At 41.1% G+C, this 22,065-nt stretch overlaps 1 protein-coding gene and 1 long non-coding RNA gene across 7 annotated transcripts in view; one reads left to right on the forward strand and one right to left on the reverse strand.

Annotated features, from left to right (window-relative positions):
- Positions 1–4,889: 4,889 nt before the first annotated feature.
- The window catches only part of LOC117157346 (sodium-coupled monocarboxylate transporter 1), a 158,066-nt gene continuing 140,890 nt past the window's right edge, over positions 4,890–22,065 (reverse strand). For 3 of the 6 annotated variants that reach the window (XM_076625088.1, XM_076625091.1, XM_076625090.1), the window contains 5 exons: positions 12,892–13,298; positions 12,067–12,241; positions 10,828–10,979; positions 10,126–10,266; positions 4,890–7,551 (listed from right to left, as the gene is read on the reverse strand). In XM_076625088.1, the coding sequence (XP_076481203.1) occupies positions 6,399–7,551; positions 10,126–10,266; positions 10,828–10,979; positions 12,067–12,241; positions 12,892–13,250 (1,980 nt within the window). In that variant the 5' untranslated portion in view covers positions 13,251–13,298 and the 3' untranslated portion in view covers positions 4,890–6,398. Of the gene's footprint in view, positions 7,552–10,125; positions 10,267–10,827; positions 10,980–12,066; positions 12,242–12,891; positions 16,232–18,781; positions 18,936–18,961; positions 19,037–22,065 lie in introns of those variants that run through there. The other 3 variants (XM_076625089.1, XM_076625092.1, XM_033335344.2) reach the window with 3 other exon arrangements.
- Positions 16,341–20,555, forward strand: LOC117157349 (uncharacterized). The gene is made up of 3 exons (XR_013060210.1): positions 16,341–16,472; positions 17,729–17,821; positions 19,010–20,555. It is a non-coding gene; the product is annotated as an uncharacterized LOC117157349 (long non-coding RNA).

The raw sequence follows: 22,065 nt of genomic DNA on the forward strand, positions 1-22,065 counted from the left end.
GCCAAAAACTACTCCGGAGAAAATGGAAGATCAAATCTTAGCCTAATGAGAGATTCGGACGTGGATGGAATTATTTTAGGAGGACAGATCAGATTTGGCGCTCATGTAACAACACGGAAATCTTTGACGTTTCGGTTGGAATATAAAGCCAGTTTAATTGCAAAGACGGTGTAGGCGGTATTCCGAGCTTTAGACTTAAGAATGGAGATCTATCCACGCTGCGAGTGACTCAATTACACGACACAGGAAAGATCGCTGTTTGAATCTTGATGCAGCTCTTCTCTTGGAATTGGTAATTTTAGAGATAAGGTTCTCTCCGTTTGAGAGTTTGGGTCATTTGACGTAATAAAATCAGAATGTATCTCTTGTATAACGAATGAGAGACTTTTATGTTTAAATAGAATTTCTTTATTACTATGAGTTCAGAGACAATAAAGATTCTAGCAACTTAAAAAACACATAAATCTCGCTATTTTGGAAATGGCCATAGTTTCGTTCTTTGATTCAAGATCTATTGCGTGCCACCAACTTCCAGTTCGAACATCTCCCCATTACTGTTAAATCCACCATCTCTTTATCGTTTCCTCCTTTCTCGAAACTCTATACAAAATCTCAATTTTCCGAAAAACGTTAAACACCCTCATCTCGAGTCTCTTTTAACGAAAAGTTGAATGAGTTGAGAAACTCCGCTTGAACTGGTATTACGTTGGAGGAAATTTCGTACGAGTTTTCCTAAGAATTTTCGAATCCCACGTGGTGCAGTTACACGCGTCGGAGGAAAGTTTTCTTTGGCTTATTTTCGCAGACTCGCGACCACATCGAAGGGGGCGGGGGCATCTTCACGCAAGTTCGCGAAAGCAACTCGACCCCTCAGGGGCGGAGGTGTTAGATCGTGCAGTAACTCGTACGCTTTTGTCTTCGTTACCCATCGATAGCCACGCTTCACACCGCTCAGAACAGCCGTGAGCGTTTATCACGAACAAATATACGAATATTCGGACGGTATGCACGATCTGACACTCGAAATTTTGCCCCGTGGATTTCACTCCAGATTTTTGATCTCATAAAAAAATATATTCCTTAATAAAAAATTTAATAGTTATTTCTTGTAGATATTAAAATTTTGTATTATTATTTATTCGTATTAATATTTGCTTGAGCCTCGTTGAAGTTTCGTACAGAGTACATACGTCTTTCTCAAAGTTTCAATTATAAAGTTATGATGTTAAAATAAGTATCGTTACTTAAATAAAAATATTTTGGTGAACTTGTTGGCAGATCCCTTACCGACTTCGATGATTTTTGAGTATGTTATCGGAGGCATAACGCTGTAAAACTTTTCCCTATACATGTAACTGTCGGTCAGCCCTAGTTTCCGACATATTTGCAAGAAACTGCCGGTACCAATACGTTGAATCCTGGCTATCTGTTCGTATCTGTGATACAATCGCGAGCGTAGTCGACACTTTCGCCACTTGGCGATCTGTCGATATCCATCAACCATCGATTTATTTATTTTCGTATCATACTTTACGGATCTAATTCAGCTGCTAAGAAAACCTCGATCACAACTGCATATACCAATGGTCCGAGTTGTGACTCAACGCAAAGTGAAAAAAGTTATTATTCTTATAATTAATTTATTATTATGTTATGCAATTGTTGTCAGACTGAAGAATTTTCTATGTACTATTTGCAAATATCCCGAAGAAAAAATCAATCAAAATAATTCCTCGCAACAAAGCCAAAAATCATCGGAGTCGGTGACGCAGTAATCTTTCGACAAGTTCACTAGTATTTTTAATAAAAAAATATACAGTTATGTCATAGTTGTAACAAAAAATGTATCAAATTGAAACGTACACTAGTTTCGTCTACGGAATTTAAGAAAATCGAAGTTCATTAAAAGTCACTTAACGCCAAACTTTATCGGAGTTTCGATAACTCGAACAACTTTCAATCGAAACTTGTTCCGAACGAGACTTATTCTTCCACAAGAAATATCCAATTAACCGTTAAAGAAGACGAAGAAATGTTATAAAACAACGTTCTTCTCAAGAAGACTGTAAGAAGTAAAATCGAAGCGTGGCAGTTTCTCGAAGTAAGCCGAGTGGACGTCGAGCCACTCCGAATCTGCACGAGTCCTCACGGGTCAACGATTGCAGAAACGCACGAGCGTCTACGTAGCGAATTGTTTCACGGTCTTCATGAACTTACCTTGACTCTACCGCCATGGTAGCTGTATTAGCGACGTCCTTTCGGAAGAGAAATTCGAAAGACTGCTCTCTTCTCGAGATCGATGGTCTCTTTTCTGTTACTGGGCCACTTCGAAGGAATAGATTCGAAGGCGCATGGATGGCGATTGAAAAATCGCGAAAAAATCGAGATGACGTTTCTCGACGTCGACGCGAGACACCGAAAGGACCGAAAGTATCGAAATATCAAAGAAGAACAACGGCCAATCGACCGTTGTCCTTCACTGCCAGCTTCACATTGGATATCGTTCCTCGTTCACTTGCTGCTTCTTTCCCTTTTGTTCTGTGTTCCTCGGCTTCTTGTCTTCGCGATCGATTTCTTTCGCACGCTGGATGCTCACTCTCCAGGATTTTTATGGACAGCCAGGAACGCTAGGGTGTACAGTGTTGCCACTGTTGCCAGTGCAGCCGTGATTCTTCCAGGAAGTGCTATGTATATGGTACTTCGCAGAATGATAATTCTTAGCCAACTATGTTAGTCAAGTTGGAGTTAAAGTTGATAAATGATAAATTTATACGTAGTATAACACTATGGAAATAACAATAATATTTTTTAACGTTAAAAATATGATAATAAAAATTTATTTGAAATACGTAATGTCGTTAAAAAATTTAATAAAGCTGCGACATTTGGCTTCCAAAATTGATAATTATGAAAGAGAATTTTTTACAAAATTTAATTAAAGAAACTGGTGTATTTCAATGAATCCTCGCTGGCTATTCAAATATCTAAACATGCCTATCGTGCGACGTTACCACGTTGACTTCTCTGCATAGCTTTTGAATTCGTGCGGAAACCTAGTTTTTCATTAACATTTGACGCATTTGTAGCGTAGATTGACTTCCTTATAATTTCTTTGAAATTTTGACGACACGTTATTTATCACATTATTTATGCATCATGCAATTTGCAGAGAGCCTGGCTTTACCGAGGTAGAAATATTCATCTTGAAAGTTTAAAGTTTTAACACGTAATTCCTATACATAGTAAGCCGTAAAAATGACTTTTTGATTAATTACAGGAAAACCGTTCCTAAAAAGTTATTAAAATGCTAATATGTTGTGTAAAATGTTTAAAAGAACTTACAAAAAAATTTTGCCCTTGCCTCACCATTTTCCAATAAAAATAATGTGAAATACGTAATATCGGTAGTTTCGGCGTTCAAAATACCGTATGTTATAATACGAAGTTGCGGTCCTATCCATTTCTGAATTATTTGTTAGTGTGCGCGCATAGTAAGTACAACAGCCAAGAAATTTCATCCTAGAGGGAGAATCTCAGACATGTGTAAAGAATATGAGTTTCGAGTTATGAGATATCGTCGTGCTACAAATATCTTAAGAAAAAAGTGTGTGAACAGTTTTACAGAAAGTAATAAATTCGTTTCATGACATTTCCATGTAATCTTGTGCCAATTTTGGTGCGGTTCTTGAGTACAGTTTCTCTGTGTTACAAAACAAAAGTAAAACTAAAACTCTCTTTTTAAAACTCTCTTTAAAGTGCATTAACTTATTCGATTAATTATTTACCTTTATTAACAATTTCTCGGTAACTGTGTGATAAGTTCAAAATTCAGACAAAGGTTTCTTGTGTTTCAAATTAGTTTTGCTCGAAATGTGAGAGTAGTCTTAAATTTTGAGGTTTATCTAAGAACTACTTACCTTAACTTCTTTATCAGGTATGCCTCGCGACATCGGAAAGTTGAGTAAAATTTTATGGTCTCCATTTCGATTATGTTCCTGCTTCTCACGGAGATTCTATGGGGATTCTACGGAATAGATATTTTCTTGCCTCTGGTTCCTCGTAAATTTGCAACTTTACTTTTGTCGAAAACGACGATCGATAGATTTGTCGTACTTTAGTTTCAAGGAAATTCAACGATAAAGTCGTTCGATGCTGATGGCTTCTCTCGACAAACGCGAGCTGATTCTTAATCCAAGCGATTCGTTGTGATTTTTACATTGCAATGGTATCAGATTTGACAGAGTTCGAAGAAACAGTCAGAACAGCTGGAACGATTTGACTCGTAGAGATATAAAGATTAGAGTGCGTAAGCGAATTGAAACAGTGATGCAGGAATAGAAAGAGGACTCTACGTATATAGTGGCCTCTTGAGTCCTCCTCTAATAACATATACACGTTTGTACAGTAAATATGTAAGTTATAAGTGTAATATCGATCAACGAGCAGCGTCAGTGTGCGTGTCTTATTAGACAATAACAGAAAGAATCTCTATGCAGCGTTCTCTTTCTATTTCCGTATCGCATCCACTTACACGATAATATATGACTCGCGTATATACTCTATCTTTCTACATATCTTTATAACCTGAATAAACGATAACGCTATCTAATCGATTGATTGACGTGATGAATGAACGGTATAACATAGTTGCGGAGTTTTATTTCGTACAATAAGAGATCTTTCTGCTGCAGTCGGCGCTAGAATTTGTTTATTAAGTGAACGAGGTTCTTGTCTTCAAATATCTGTTTCGTTATTTACAGAGTAAAATAATCTTATCGAGTAAAGTAGAGGAAAATGTAAATTGAAGCGCGAAATTCGAAATATTTCAACTTGAATAAATAACCAGACAGACGATAGATGAAGCAGGAAAGAAAGTAAAGAATGATGAATTTTCAACACAACACGTACAAAACGTGATATATTTGTATGCAAAAAGAGAACAAAATAAATATTCACAGTATTTCATACAGATTCATTTTATATTTTACATATATCGTGTTTAGCGCTGCTATTCTCTATAGATATGTCTATATATTGTTAAAAAAATAACGCATAATCTATGAGATATAAAACTTATAATAACGTAGAATATCGTAGAATATACAATATCGTTCAATATACAATTTGCGTGAACTGTTCATCACGCTCTGTCAATACACGCCTCATTCATTTGCATATAGTGAATCATTCGTCGCGGGAAACTCTGACCTTAAGAATCCGGACCTTGCGCAACGAAACGCATTAACATCTACTTGATTCTTTGCAATCATATCACGATTCAATACTTTCGTTACACGCTAACGCAGGAGCGGACCAACAGGCACAGGTCACCGGCGTGAGCGTTCTACAAATGTCAGAGATTACTTTCTCTCGTATCAAACACGAATAACGAACGACGTTTCCCCGTATCGCCGGGGAGCGAGATAGACATACCGGATAATTTCTCGATGATCGGGAACATGAACTCTGCAAACAAGTGCTTGACATCGCCAAGGACTCGCGGATTCCGCTCTTGACTTTGAACAATGAGTATTAGACGCGCGTGTACGTATAACGTACAGTATCTTTACAAATTTGCGAAATGAAGATTCTATCGCAAATGGCTTGGTGTTCTCACGAAGTTTCGTGTGCTCGAACGAAACTTACGTTTCCTTTAAGTGCTTCGCATGGGAAGCTCGCGTTGAAGAGGAAAACAAAGTGAGAGCTTGTCGATCTCGTCATTAAAAGACGTAAAACGGACAAGACGGAAGAGGAACGAATATAAAGGAGGAGAACACGAGAGAAACGCGAGGAGAAAATCGAGTCAGCAGGGTAGATGCAGTTTCGCGTGCACCGATAAATGCCACCGTTTGTAGTCTGCAACTACCGAAGCGGGCTCGTTTGGGGAGTGTTTTAGGAAATACCTTGGGGAAAAACCGACTGAATTTTAGTTCTCGGCATCTAGACACGCGTGATCGCATCTTTCCTGGAATCACTTCACTTAACGTAATTACTTCGCTTAAGTATGCGCGTGCACAGTCGGTCGATTAATATCGCGCGCCTACTATTTCTTAAATGTGGCTCAACGAAGCCATTCGTTCATGCATATAACTTTGTACTAGCGTCTACCCTGTAAAATTGCGCGTTTGTCTGGTTATTGGAAATAAAAATAGCTGTATGCTGATTCTACAGGATGGTCAATGAGAATACTACTAACAATAAGATATTTCTAGGGTCGTCATTTGACTATAATACTAACAAAGAATCGTAAAAATGGTGCATCTACGGGAAAATAATTCGCTCACCCTGAAGGTTCGTTAACACAACAGTTGGAGAGGGAAATGGAAATCAGCCTCGTTTTCGAAAAAGATCGAGCAACACTGTAATCGCGTTCTGAACGTCACACTGGGAACTTTTTCTCAAAGCCTTGTTCCTTTGCTGACCTCGTTGGTCACATCGAGCGAGACGTTCTTGAGTGCATTAAGCTTCTCCATGTAACCGATGTCGATGTGAAGCTTCCCATTATCATCGACGATTCCTTGAAGAGGAGCAGTCTTTTCCGCGGCATTCGCGATCGAGGTCACCGACGAGGAAGCAGTCGCATTCGCTGCGTTCTGCTCGTTCTGTAACCGCGTGCTGCTCGCGTACAATCTTCGTCTTCCCGGGAAGTGTCTGGATATCTTCACCGCTAGTGGATGAAGCAGATGTTGCTCGTACATGTCTTCTTGTGGATTGGCCGTCAGCAGACTCACGATAATGCCGACGATCACCGTCGACAGACTTCCTATGAGCGCGTAATACATGTACGTGATGCTATACAAATATTCGAGTGGACCTCTGGCAGATATTGCCTGGGTCGCGTTAAGTAATGGCACGCTTTGATACTGATTGTTCGTGACGTTGAGCGCAGCGTCCAACAAGCGTTCAGACTGCGTGACCCAAGGAGAGAACGTGTCGTTCTGACAGTTCTCCGTCGACAGAGGAAGCGATTCCGCCTTGTGCATATTGCCGATACTCAAGTGTCCGAAGGTTATCCACAAAGTGGTCACATGGCTGAAGATCATCCCAGCCGCAGCACCTTTCCAGTTGGCACAGGGAACCAACATAGCCAACACAAATACGCCAAGCAACGGACCGGAAGTCGCCGATGTCATCAGCATCGACGACTCGATTACTCCCGACAACATCGCCACGAGAAAGCTCACGCCTATTATCAGCACGCCGTAGATAACGCTGATCGCCTTGATGAGGTGTAGCTGCTGCTTATCTTTCAACTCTCTGAGTGCGGGTATCTGACTGAGGAAGTCCTCGAACGTGACCGTGGCTAGAGAGTTGAGGTTCGACACCGCCAAGGTGAGCGCGCTGTTGAATAGAGTAGCCATCACGAGACCCAACAAACCGGGGAAGTTAAGGAACTTGTCTTCCACGTAGAACGGCACGATCTCGTCGAATTTCGAGATGTATCCTAGTGTGAGAGGATCGCAGTCCGCGTAGTTAGCGAAGATTACCATGCCAACCACCCAGGAGAGAGAGAACAAGATGAAGATTATCGGCATGTTGGCTAACATGGTCCTAAAAGAAGCACGAGATATTTTTCCATTAGGATGTGAACAGCCTGAGTGTAATGGTAAAAGTTCCTGTTCGCAATTTATTCATTGCTCGTCATTCGATGGACTTTTATTTTCTACCTGCAACTCGTGCAAAACCGATTCGGGGTAGATCTTACGAGCGAGGAACGTCATTAGATACATACACGGTCGACTTGATACTGTTGACCTTAGCTAGAGAAGGAGTATCTGCTCCTAAAAGTTTGGCCCGCTGCCATTTAATCCCAGTCCGGGTGCCAGGCGGAGGGCTCATTGATTATGTGGTAACGAGGAGTGCGGAGAAAATTTCACGAATCAGAAAACGGTAAGCCGATACGAACTGCATGAAAATCTGCTCTGCTACCAAGGGGTTTTCGACGTTCGTAAATTTTAAACGTTTTATTTCACGAGATATGTAGGATTATTTACGTTTACGATCGGAGCTCTCATTCTCGCGACGAATCTCGGTAAAATCCCAATCGAAAGAGGAAAAAGTATCGTTGGATTTCGGACGAATTTCAAACGGTTATCCGTTCTGTGCGCGGACGTCCTAGAACAAAACAGCGACGTCGTTTTTCTTTCGCACGTTCTCACAATAAAAACTTTATCAATGCTGCTCGAAATTGCGTAATAAAGTGACAAATCGTTGGTAGTTTCGGATCGCTCGCTCGCACGCGGTTATACTCTAATAAAAATCCATACGGGAAAACATTTTTATCGCGAAGAGAGAACGCGTAACCATGGCCGCGATTATATTCTAATAAAAGTCCATTTCGGCGGGGCTTTTTATCGCAGCTACACCGATGCGTCGCTGTTCGGATTTATGCTCTAATAAAACGTCCGCGAGCATGGAATGCCAACGCGTGTCCTCGTCGATGTTTCGTTCGAAAAAGGGAGAGATAAATTGCCTCTGAAATCGGCTGTTCGTTTGTTTCATTTTTCTCCTGTACGGTAACACGACGGGACGGGTTATGCTTTTCACAAATGTCACTTGTTCATTTCGCGAAACGTCACCAGAGATCTTTTCGCGTTTCGATCGTCGGTTATATAATCGACCATCCTGTACGGTTTCCTCGTTTCGAATCATTCGGAATTAACTTTCTTATCCCAAAGGAAGGATGAAAAGAAGTTCGCAAATTACTTTCGGCGGGAAGAAGTCCGCTTTTCATCGCAGGTGTTCGGCGATGAAAAACGGAGTTATCGCGTCACCAGAAGAAAAGAAGCGGCTGTGGTTCTTAAACGGCAGCGGATACTACAATTTCCTAGAAATTATTTATAGCCTTTTTGACTTACAGATGATTCTATGCGAGTTAGATAAATGTTCTGCTGCATATCTTAGCTTTTTTAAATAACAGGCTTACACACACGTCATTAACGCGTTTTGCGCTCGATGTTTATTCCAATTGGATGCAGTTAAAAAATGACACCGATATGAAAAATCGACGAGCGAAAGTAAGCAACGCTGTTGTTTGTCCGGTGTTTCGATAAACGAGGAGAAGGACCGATTAATGGACAATCATAAGTAAGAATAACAGCCAGACGACTGTAACAATTTGCATAATGCGAAGTGACTGGTTATCACGTGCTGTCACGCGACTCATGCAGCCGGATCATAATAATAATTTAGTAAGATAACCAACGCAGCGGCAGGCAAAAATTGCGTCTCTGGCAGCGTGACGATGACTCATTTCACCATTTGTGATTGACCTTTTAATTAAAAAGTCAGACCTCGATTGCTTCGATCGATAAAGAAAGAGTGAAAGAACGTGTAAAAAAGAAAGAATACAAAGCTAGGAAGAACTGAAAAAAGAAGGAAAGAAAACTAGACATGGTCGGCCGGACAGAGATCACCTCCGGAAGGATTCCCCTGCTCCTCGTCTAGCTCCAGGGGAAACAGTCGATTCCGTGTACACGTCGACTAAGTGATCCGCAAACTTTCGACTCGTACTCCTGTCGCTTCGATTTCGGGGATACAGAATGAATCCCAATTCTCATCGGATCTCCCTCACCGGTGATTTTCTCGATTGTTCGGCGGAAAGCCACTCCAAGGGGCCAGAAGTAACGCGAGGAATGGCGATGGCAAAATATTACGACAAATTCAACTTGTGAAATTTACTTTCTCTTCTTTCTATCTTTCAGTTGGAAACTTCCTTTTTTCGTAGAATTTTAATAAACGTTTCCTTATTGGCAGACCTCTTCCATGACACGAATTTTAGCATTGCACGTTGTAACACGTGGCGTTATCTACGCGACACTTGTTTACATATCTGTCGCGTAAAATGCTAATTCTGTGCGTGCCTCGAAGTAGTATGGGCAACTTCTGTATTCACGAACTTCGCCCTACATATCGTGTAATTTTTGCTGAAATTGCAGAAACTTCGAGGCAGATTTCGAATAATTGATGCTCGGAAATTTCGAAATTTTTACCGAGGTAGAACATTCGTAACTTCATTTGAGAAATTATTTCCTCTCAAAATTATCGGCAAGGTACGAAAAATCTTCTATAAATATGCGAATTTCTAGAAAAGGTTGGTAAGGTCGAATAAAAGAAATTACTCACTTTATGACTTTCCGTTGACTAGTCATGCTACAGTATCGTTGCACAAAGTTCTGCTGGCAGCCAAAGATGGACAGGCTCATGAATAATTGACCCAAGGTTGCTGACAGAGTCGTCACTCGGAGGGTGGGATCCAAATCTGTGCTGAAATCAGAGACCGGCCCTATTGACTCAATAGAAATTGAAGTAGCAGTCGATCAAAAGTGTTCTCGTTTTCAAAACGCTCGACGTTATAGGTTTAACTTGGAGAGAAACGCTTCGAGTTGTTGTTCACTAAAAATGCACCGAAGCAAACACGGATTTGGGCTAATTCGATAGGGACCCACGGTTGTAATTCGAGGTTACGTTGTTCCTTCTCCACTGCCTCGCTTCGCGAGACGAGTGTTTTGAATTAGAATTACGCGATGAATGTCTCGTAATCTTATTGCTGCTCTTAGCTAGATGTTGCTATAACGTCCACAGAGGATCGATTGTTCAGAGTCAACGTTAAAATAATAAAACCATGTGAACATCCCCTTCGAACTAACACCGATTTATTATTCGGTTAGATCATACAGATATTTCGTACGAAACGTGACACAGTTTCAAGCTCGCGAGATCGTCGATAAATGTCCAATAAAATAAAGTGTGAAATTCACCTGATTTTAATCCCTAATAGCCTACTTAATTTCGGCACCTAGATAATCGATTTATATTTGTACTTACTTGAAGAAATCTAATCGACCACGTTCGTACGTCACGTTCAAAATCTTATCAGGTCCGATATCAGCGGAACCCTTAGCGATTATCACGAGCGAAACGCCGATCATCGTCACTCCTTGTATGACATCCGAGAGGATGGCTGCTTTCAAACCACCCTGCGAATAAAAAGACGAGCATTTTCGTTTGTAGTCTGCAATATTCGTTGATTCGAGTTTGATTGCGGAGAGCAACTGCAGATTATTAAAGGACGCGTAAATGAATTCGAGAATGGGAACGTATCGATATAAGCAAGGCCATATAAAGCGGTAGATTTTCACACTTATGGCTCGTCACCGCTGTTCGTGTATGTTTTACGATCGCGCGTATCGTATTTACGATCCTCTCTACTGGAAATGCACCACGAACAGGGACGAATAGTCTGCTTCCTCGGATCGCGAATAATTGATGGGACGAAAATGCGGCGGACATCGTGAGGACGATTTAAATGTTTCAGTCTCTACGCGGAAAATCATCGGTCCTTGGAAACGTTCTTCTCCGTTTGCATCGCCGCGTTACAGTAGAATCATGCTAGTCGATGAACTTTTGTTCTCGAATGAATATTTATGAGGTCACAAGTAACGAGGTTTTTCTGAGAGTTGAGTTTAAAACAATGGAACTCGTCACCATCGGTCTTTTATAAAAGGGGAATGGAAAGCTTAATAGGAAAGTGACGACAATTGTAGAAAATGAGCGAAATACTTCACTATGTTGCAGATGTTTATGCAAATTTACATTTTTATGAATATTAGTAAAGAAATAGAATCTATCTAGAATAGAATAGAATCATTATTCTTTCAGCCTTTAATTGTTATAAATATAATGGTACAGTATTTTTGTATATTAGTATGTACATTCTGTACTCTTCTGGACATTTAAATTTTCCATAAAAACATCAACAGTCTATATATCACTGGTTAATTTCCGTCAGATTTTGTTTTCATAAGAAAGAAATCTCATTACTTATGAGATAACCTAATATAACTTGAAACGATATCATTTATTTTCGAAAATATTTCAGTCGAATATTTGTATTCTATTTCTCTGTACCGTTCTGTAAGTTAGATAAAACATTCTTTTGTAATTTCAATAGGATATTCAACCTCTTGGTTACATGTAATAGGACATTACGATACGCTTAACGTTTCATTTTTATGATTCTCGAAAATCATTATCCGAAGCTTTTACGTTTAATATCAAACTTACCATAACGCTGAAGACGACGGATATTGAGGTGATCCCCAAGATACTGGCCCAGTACGGCAAGCCAATCACAGCCTTCAGAGCGACGCAAGGCGTGAATATCGTGACGGCCAAGTTCAACAGGCTACGTATCACGTAAGAGAAGCTCGCGAGGCATCTGACTAGCTTCGAGTTGAACCTGGTGGATTAGCATAATTACAAGAGGTCTATTCTCCGACACGGCCGGACATAATCGTTAAACGCGAGAGTAGTTTCAAGGTTTATAGGAAAAATCAAACTCTAAAAACTATCTGAAACAATCGTTTCTATTTAAAGAAAGAGTCTAGAAAGGTTCGCAGTATCGTGAAAAAGAGGAGAAGAGTGGGGATTATATCATGGTTGGTACACGTAAATTGAAAATGTAAAGCAGCCTGATTTCGGCGAAGCAAACGACGATATCGAGCTTCTCGAGCATCGTGTACACGGTGAATTTAAATTTTTCCATGATCCGTCACGTGTCCGCGTGATTTCGATGCGAAACGCCACGAAGTCGAGGCGTTCTTATTTCGAGGAGAAAAAGCTGATGCTACGCTTGGTATTCCGTTTAGACGACAGAATCTACTAACTTCCTCGGTCATCGATTATTTCGATATATTTTCGAAATATGAAATTTACATGAAACAAGTACATCGGTTGCTTCCTCGCGGCATCAAATTTTCCATCCAACAAAGGAAGAGATGTTTTCTTTCGCGAGAATTCGAATTTGCAAGATACAATATACAAGCTAGCGTTTCTCAACGTATATTCTCACGAATATCGCGAAATAACACGATTCTCGCAGATAATTACCTCATATCTAGATACTGATAGACTGACGTGATGCCGAGGCTGTAGTAAACAGGGACGAAGATGAAGCACACGATGGGATACGCGAGCAGCATACCATAGATGGTCTCCCACATGGCGCTACCTCTGTAATACAGCTCTGACGGATAGCCAAGGAAAGATCGGACACCAAGGGTGCCACGGGCGATGGACAACATCATGGCGCCCATCGAGACGTTTCCGGTGGCGAATACATAGTCCGCTTTGGTGGTCTCCTTTCGACGGCCACGAAATTTGCCCCATAGCGGAATGACAAACGCGGCGATGATACAGCCGACGAACACCAGATAGTCAATCACCATGGACGACGCGCCGATCGTCATCCTGGGCTCTCCTGCGGGGCCGTTTCTTCCTGTACTATCGAGTCCTTTCTGGTAGCGGAAAATAAGAGCGTGTCAATGCTATCGACGTAGATCGAGCTTATCCTGAACGACCTCGTGTTTGAATCTACCCGCGGAACAGTCTCGAGTTTAGTTATGTTTACAGGTGTCGCGCTCGATTCCCTTCGACACCTTGGCCAGTGAATGCCGAGAGCTCGGAACGATCGTTGCGTGACAAGACGATTCGCGTCGCGTTCACGCGTTTCTCAAGCTAGAATTTTCGAACGTTTTACGACGTGGTCATAAACGTACACGTGTTGCGTGTTCGTGGCGAGTGTCGCGATGCTTCGCGAGTCTGTATCGAGTAGCGATAGAAGATTGATGTGATCCGATGCGATCGGAACGGCAGCGCGTACTCTGACTGAACGCAGTCCGTAAACCACTTCACGTTATTATGTTCGGGACGAGGAGCGAGATAGAGCTATCCGCAGCGATAGAGCGACGAACATCAACTCGAGACTATCTTCCGGCAAGTGCGAGGAAAGGGGTAAGGGTAACAGAGTGGAAGGGACTAGTAAGACACTGCCAAAGCTTTTTCTTATCTTCTATCGCTTTATTGTTTATCGGCGTTTGCACACCGCATTAGGCTCCTCGTTTGTTCACTTACGTTATTTGTTTACCGATTCGATTCATAATGATTCTTCTGAAATTAATAATCCTATCCGTAATTCTGTCTAAACGACTATTTAACGCTGATTTAAATCAACTAGCAGTCGTTTGTGCCACGTGAGCCAGGTATTCGGATTCTTTGCGTTTAGAAGACCGAGAGCTTAGAAACTTGCTTGTTTAAGAGCTTGTAGCAGCATTTAATGCATAATAAGTCAGTAAATCTCACTTTGTTTGCAGTTACTTAGAAATTAAACGCAGATATGATGTTGTCGTGTACTATTCCAAATTGTATGTACAATGGTACAGGGATTATTAGAATAACTGGTCTTTGATAATCAAAATTTAAGGAGGAAGTGAAAATTATCGAATTTGGAGCTTTCCTCCCGTTAAAGCAAATATTTTGTTTATGATATTTGTATTCTTGCAGATTTATTAATTATCGAGGACGTAACTATCTTTGATATATTTAGTCAAGGAAAACTTTATATGTACGTATATCGTGACGCATCGATCACAAAAAAGAAGTAGAATCACTTAACTTTTCAAGATAAGAAATTATCATTAGAATATTTATATCGCTTGCTGAAAATGAACACGAGAGAACCAAATAGAAAGGAAGAGTCAACAACGCAATCTTGAAGAATATTTAGTGTCTTGAAAAAATCACTTTCTTTGACCTAACCCACTTTCCTATTTTACTACAAATTTGTATATTCTTTCGCGTTATTATACTTACGCTATTCTTATCCTTGTAGAAAAAGTTACAATCTCATTATCAGAATCGTGTCACCTCGAATCGATCGCTATTGACAAAAAAATTTCCTTGGCGGGCAAGCGAGAGGATTCTCTCCGTTAATTTTTTTTTCTTTGCAATTTTATCGAATACATTCCATACAGTTTAGAGACGCGTAATCCGAGTTATCGATCCTTGTCACGGCTCCACAAACTCGCTATTGTCTCGTTGATTTTCGGAAATCAGGAAATATTCCATTGGACGTAGTTCCATCGACATACCTGCGTACACTCGCGAATATCCTCGAGCCTCGACTCTCGTTTCCGCAGTTACAATGCGAAATCAATTGCAAGCTATTTATCGTGCTGCGTTTAACCCATTTCGCCCGAGCAATCGAACGGTCGGCCGCTCCGAACCACGTTCCTCGCGAGAATATTTCGTATGCGGATCAGGAATTCTTTAACCGGAATTGTTTCTTCGTTTAAAACAAATGGGACAGTACGAATTTCTTTATTGAGTTATAGTAACGTCGCTTGTTCTCTGCAGACTTGATAAACAAACGTGAATCAATTGCAGAAATTATTTGGAGAGAGATAAATTAAAAGATCGAGATTTTTTCTTATGTAATTTATCTCTAGTAAAAAATACGCACGTTTACACAGATTACGTTTCTGCGGATAGAGGAGAAACGGAGTTATCATGCATTTTAATCCGTAATTAAAATTTAGAATCCCGGATGTTTTCTACTTATATCGACACGATTATTCTCCTTCTATAAATTACGTACGAGAACTTTCGTTCGTACGGACGTAATTCGCTTTAGGGTTATCAAAGATCTCGTTGAATTTTTGCGGATTCTCCTATTGCGTCTACCCCACGCGTTTTCTGGCGATCAAGCTCGCCAAAACTTTACGAATTATGTAAATAACGATAGAGGCGTGCATAGATATAACGCAACTGGAATCATCTGCTCCAGTTCAGCTGATACGTCGGCCTCGGTGTCATAAATAAGGCAATAAATACCGCTGCTGGCATGTGACACACGAGCCACTTGTTTTCTGCGTGCCTATCGAAACTCGTTCGCTCGTGACAATTAATCCAACAGCGATGGACGAATCATCGAACAGCCGTAGAACATGAAACGAACACAGAGAACTAGATGCATCATCTTCTAGCTAATCGTATCTAACTCGGGCCAGTGACCCTGCAGCTTTCTAAATCCTAACCTCGATTTTTTCCGATCTACCTCAACTTTAAATTGAGTCGCGTTTGGTCTTGAAATCTCTTGCTTCTCTCTCTCATTTTCTCTCTTTTTACTCTACTAGATTCTTTTCGAAGGAAAGATTTTTTCGGCTTTAATCGCTCAGTTTGAAGCCACGTCGCTACTCGTCGACGCGCCCCGGTGAAATCACAAGGGAAGGAACGAGCTACTTGTACGGTCGAGCCAAGTGGCGCAGCCACCGTGAAACGCACGGCGCCGCAGTCAATTTCATTCGCTCGTCCTTGTCGTCTGCAGGTATCAAGAGAGCCACCGCCTTCCTTCCCTATACCAAGATCAGGCGGCTGCCTTCTACTTAGATACGTGACACCCAGCCATGCTGCGGCGCCGACACCGCGGAAATTTCCCTGAAAAACTCTAATCTGTCGACGTCTGACTCGTCCCATTCGTTTCCCCTTCGCTCTCTGTCGCCAAACTACTGTGCACGAATGGAGACGAACGTGTGAAGGGAACCAGACGAACACTTATCAGTATGTCTTTAGGTAGCTGAGAAATTCAGGTCGAGGACGTAATTAGTTTCGTGAGGTGTTGATTGTATCTGAAGGTGTGTTTGAGCGTTGGTAGCACACGAGCGACAGTTTCTGGAATAAAAGTAATTTCTAGAATAGAGATGGTATATATACATATCTTTTTATATGTATATATATATATATATACATATGTTCTTGGAATTATTTTATCGATTTGTAAATGTAAATTCCGCGACTGACAATTTGGGAGATTCATACGAATGTCAATTGCATAATTCATCGAGGGATTTCTGCGATATTCTTTTTTTGATAAATGTTGCGTCAGCGTGACAGATGTAATTACACGTGAGTCAATTGGAATCTTCGGTCGACGTACAATGGCTTGTCACGTGAATATTGAATAACATAATTGATCATCACGCTATCAAGGGTCTTCGCCGATTTGCATTCGACCAGTTCACTTCTCTTCGTTTAAGATGCAGAAATGATATATAATTATCGCGTTTACACGACTACATACAGAACTGAAATATGCCATAGTCTCCAGAAACCTAGCTTTTTTTCACAACTTTCTCATCTTCCATCGTACGGAGCGTTGTTCCCGTATCGCCACGCGTTACTTAACGCGCGTTCGAGAACAATGCGGGTCGCATAATGCAAAGGAAACGTCAAATGTTGACGAAAGACTCGGTGACGGTAGTGTTTTTAGCCAATGGCTATACTAACGTTGGAAGCTTTTTCGTACCGTGCACTTTGAAACAATGAGCCCGTGACGTTTCCTCTTTATACGCATTTCTATCTGCCAGTGTCTCATTCCGTTCCATGGCCTTCGACGCCTTGTCTAGAATCCCACCCCGAACATTTTGTCCGGACGTAAAAACCTCTTACATTCTACGTAAAAACCAAGGAAACTTTACGCTTCCTCTGATAAAGTAGCATTTCGTGCCATATATTTTTCTCTCCGTAGAACGAGGGATTTTTTTTTATAATCCACTGCATTCAGGAAATCTCGAGAGCACGTTTGAAATCTGGAGAATCTTAATCCCTGCCATGAAAAGCATCTTGCGAGCCGCGCTTCCTTGGAGCTGAATCCCAATCCATTTCCCTCTTTCACGGAAATCAGATTTATAAATTCAGGAGCAAGGTGTGGCTCGCTTAAAACGTAGGTCGAGGCTGGACAAGAAATTAACCGTGACAGGTGAAATCGCGGAAATTACGACGAAAAGTTCTCGATGTTTGATCGTGCACGTGAGATATTAGGAAAATCCCAAAGACGTCACAGTGTTGCGGATCTTTGGAACCGAAGCTAATTGTAAAATCAATTTGCAAGGAACAAAGGCGGATAACATCCTTCCATCGTCAACTTCAGCGAACGGAGAGGGTGGATGTCTGTTTTATGGAAGCGAGATGACGGCTGGAAACGGTGATAAATTTCTCTTATTTCGTAAACAGCGATAGTGACAACATCTAACAAGCTTTTCGTGAAGAAAGGCACGTAGGATTCAAACGCTAGCATGTGATTGCCGGTTATTTCGCAACGCGCGATTAACCGAGATCTTACGAGACACTGCCCAATTTATCAACGACGGTATACCCAGAGCTCGCGCAAGAAGAATTTCGTTTACCCAGCACGCGTCTCGTTTCAAAATCTTTTTGGACGCTCGACGATCGTGAATGACACCGTTCGAATTACGAGGAGCGGTACTTAATTAGATCGTTAGAGAGGATCGTTAGCGAAGAAATTTTCCACAGTTTCTTATCGATGGTGTCAAGAGTCATGGGCAAACAACGTTAGAAAGATTACACTTGTTACGTGGTTTTTATTCGGTATAAGCATCGAAAAAACCAGTAAAAAAATTCCCTTGTGGTTATCACGAATGGCAGCTTCGCGTAGATTTAACGATCTCAATTTAACTGATTGCTCGTTATCAACAGCCGCCGGCTAGTATGATTAATTCGTTGGTAGAAGAAACTACTTACGTGGAGGGGAGAGCACGTGCTTCGAGTTCACGGAAGCTGATCGATCACGAGAACGGTTGTCACGAGACAAACAATTGGTAGACCGCGAATTAAATCGACGTCTCGATGCTAGCCGGCTCTCGGAGAGCGGCAAATCCATTGCGACCTATCGGGGCCGGGGAGCGGATGCAAATTTATTCGCGACGCGTGATTCCGATCAGCCGGGGCCAATGAAATTTTTATCGGACCGACCGTGACGGATCGCTGCTTTTGGAACTTTTGTTCTTCTCGAAATTTCTTGAGCAACGAAAAAACGCGTTGAAAATCCAATCGCTTCGAAATATCGAAATCTTTTGTTCAAAATCTATTTCTAAAGAAATTTTAGGTTCGAACTCGATCGACCGACACGAGTTTTTTTTTTTACCTCCTGCTCGATGAACCACCATCGATCGAAGTATTTCCTATTCCTTTAAATAGCTGATCGACCGAAAATCGTTTAACGGCATTACGACGTTTTTCTGGAATTTTTCACGGGAAAATTGCTTTCGCCGAACGATGATCGACGGTTCCGGCGCGATAGGGAAAGCTGCACCTCGCTGCCTACCGATAAACTCGACGCGATACAGCTACACGGTGTCTTTTTCTTTTTCAGCCTCCACTTCGTGTGCACTTCGCCGACCTGTAACAAGAAGGACCTTCTACTTTGCTGATATCGATGCACTTCGTGAATTTATGAACGATCTACAAAGTAATTGTGCAGCGAAGCGGTAACGCCATGGTTGATGAAAGCTGGGACTTTTTCGAAGAGACAAAGTTGAAGCGCGAATTTGACAAGAAAGGAAACGCTCTGCATTATCCGTCGATCGTTAACTCTATGACGATCGTTTAGTTTCACGCCAACAATGGATAAGATATGATTTTTGTTATTTGTAAGAAAATTTAACGACTTTGAATATTTCTCGCTAGTCATCATAACGTTAATAACCATTACGATTATTGTACCAGAAGACTCGAGAAATGTTAGAGAAACGATGAAGAATCTCGATCGATTTCAATAGTATGCAAAGTTTCGCAAGAGTTATGAAAATTTGATAAAACTGAACAAGCTTTCTATTGCAAGATGCGAGAACCACTAACGAAAGAAGAATAAATTGAATGATAAAAGAGTTTACTGGAAGCATCCATGAATCAATTATACGACCGAGGCATTTGATACGATTCTATAACGTTTCGCTTTTGGACATTCGTTTCCCAGCTATTACGGCTGGCCGAACGTTGCGGTTCAATCGTAAATGGCGATTGCTTGCAAATTTAATTGAAGTTTTCATCGAGCGCAGCTTTTCAAATTATTGCGTTTCTATAGTGTCATATATGGAGGGAAAGAGATGAAGAATAAAAAAAGGAAAGGAAGAAAGGATCTCCGCTGTAAATACGATAGCTTGGGTCTTTTCGTCGCGATTCGATTCTCGAGGAATCGTATTCAACGAGACGAATATAATGAACCGTGACAACCCGAAATAACATTGCGTAAAAAGCAATCCTCCGAGACGGTCGATCTGTTTCTTTTATCCCGTCTGCTCTGTTCAGCAGCAACGCGAACGAACAGAAACTTGTGACGTACGAGTCGCGATACAAATTCGCGTCTCATGAAACTTTCATTACCGATTGATTTCTCGCTTGGTAGCCGATTTACAAATCGAGTATTAAAATGCGCTCTGAAACAGTCGCGTTTTCACCGACAGACAAATATATCCCTTCTATCCGTTCCTTTTAACATCGTCGAAACAGAGATTTCCGCATTCGCCAAGGATTTCCCAAGGGGTTAATCGTTTCTCGATTAGTACGGTGACTACTTATGAATCGTCGTACGTGAAAAGGACTGTTTAATTAACGATTATTCGGAAGAGATTTCGAGTTCGACGATGGTTTCGGTGACTCCATAGAAAAATTCTCGCATGACGAGCATCAGCGATAACGGTATTGTAATTGGTAGCCGGAGATTAACGATAAACCATATCAGCTGCTCCGGCCTTTGCCAGCACGGATTGTATGCATATTGCATGAGCTTCGGTCTTTTATTATTTTTCCTTGCTTTTTTCGTTACTCTTTTAATACACGACGGTGGTCGTGATCTCGCCAGTTGAACCAGCGAGAGCATAATCAAACTGCTTTGAAAGAAAAAAAAAAAAAAAGAAAAAGTAAAGACAAAAGCTTCGCAACAGGAGAACTATTTTAAGAGTTATATCGATGAGTTTTCATCTTGATGTGTTTATAGGAAAACTAAGCGAGCTGAAATTTTCGAGCTCGATGAATTACACGAGTATTTCGCTTTTAGACGAAACAAAAACGGATGCAAACGCGTACCGAAATCGAAGCTTTCTACGAGTTTCTAAAATTCTACGAAAGCCTTTAAACTCTGTACAACGTTCGAAACGATAATAACGTATAATTGAAATAACTGAAACTAGGGATCCAGAACGACAGTCAAAATTGTCCCTTAATTGCGTCCTCGCTTAGCTCTGAAAGAAAAAGAAAGGAAAGAATAGGAAACAATTTTCTCTAGTTCTTAGGGGACGATAAATCTTCGACGGCGTAACTTAAAGCATTTTTCTGTAATTCTCAAATCGGCGCTCTTAAACGTTCTCAACTCGTCAGCCGAATTTCCTGTCGGATTTCGGCTAGCAGTTTGTCCAGGGATCGTTCTAGGAAAGTTTCCAAGCTCGGGATAGCTCGCGATAACTCGCGTTCGACGAACGAAAAACACTCGAGAACGGGATAGCGTGGCGTCTGCTCGATTCGAAGGCGATGTCGGAAACAGGACAGGGATTTTTCTTACGAGGACGCGTGCATCGTCGCGTTCGGTCTGTTTCTGTGCGTCACGAGACGCGGTTGGATCGGAGCCAAATCGCGGCGACGTCGCACAGATCGGGAAACTGCGCTTGTCGCCGCGATTCGACAGCTTCTCGACTCTCGACGAATTCCTAACGCAAATAGGATCGACGTTCTTATTCGTTTCGTAGATTTCGGCCATCCGGTTGAGCGGTCGCTTGCCTGTTTGCTTTAAGGTAACGATGTTTGCTCGAAATATTTAATGTATACAGTGCTTCTCTTATTGATTTTGCAGAATATTTGATTGGTAATATTATTATCGTGGTTAGGTTATTTTTACTACGCATGGATGAAGATATAGAAAGTCTGTAATATATACAGGCACATTGAAGTACCTTCTTGAACCATCGTATAAGAATAACAAAAATATGTATATTCTAGAACGTAATCTGAGAAGATTAACTTTTCTTGCAAAAGGTTTACATAGATCGGACGTACATATAAAAATTTGATACTCTTACTTAATAACGGGCCTTACATTGGCGAGTACAGCTTATCGTTAGTAATATCTTGGCATGCTTTGGAATAACTTTTTGGCATATGAGACAGGTAGCGAGCGTCATATTTTTCGAATAGGATTTGCTTGAATTTTAACTTTTGAATGCGTTTGCTTTGAACTTTGCATTGGAAATTTGCATATGGACTTTGCAATGAGATTTGCATAGGAAAATTGGGATGGGGATTATATTAAAACTATTGCTTTTAAAAAATCATGCCGAAAATCGATTGACGTAGGGTTCATAAAAATATCTATCAGGAAATACGCTTTTTCTGTAACGATTCTCTGAAAATAAATTTTCATTAAAGCGTCATACGAAT

The sequence above is a fragment of the Bombus vancouverensis genome, chromosome 15 (assembly GCF_051014615.1).
Source record: "Bombus vancouverensis nearcticus chromosome 15, iyBomVanc1_principal, whole genome shotgun sequence".
NCBI classification, from domain to species: domain Eukaryota; kingdom Metazoa; phylum Arthropoda; class Insecta; order Hymenoptera; family Apidae; genus Bombus; species Bombus vancouverensis.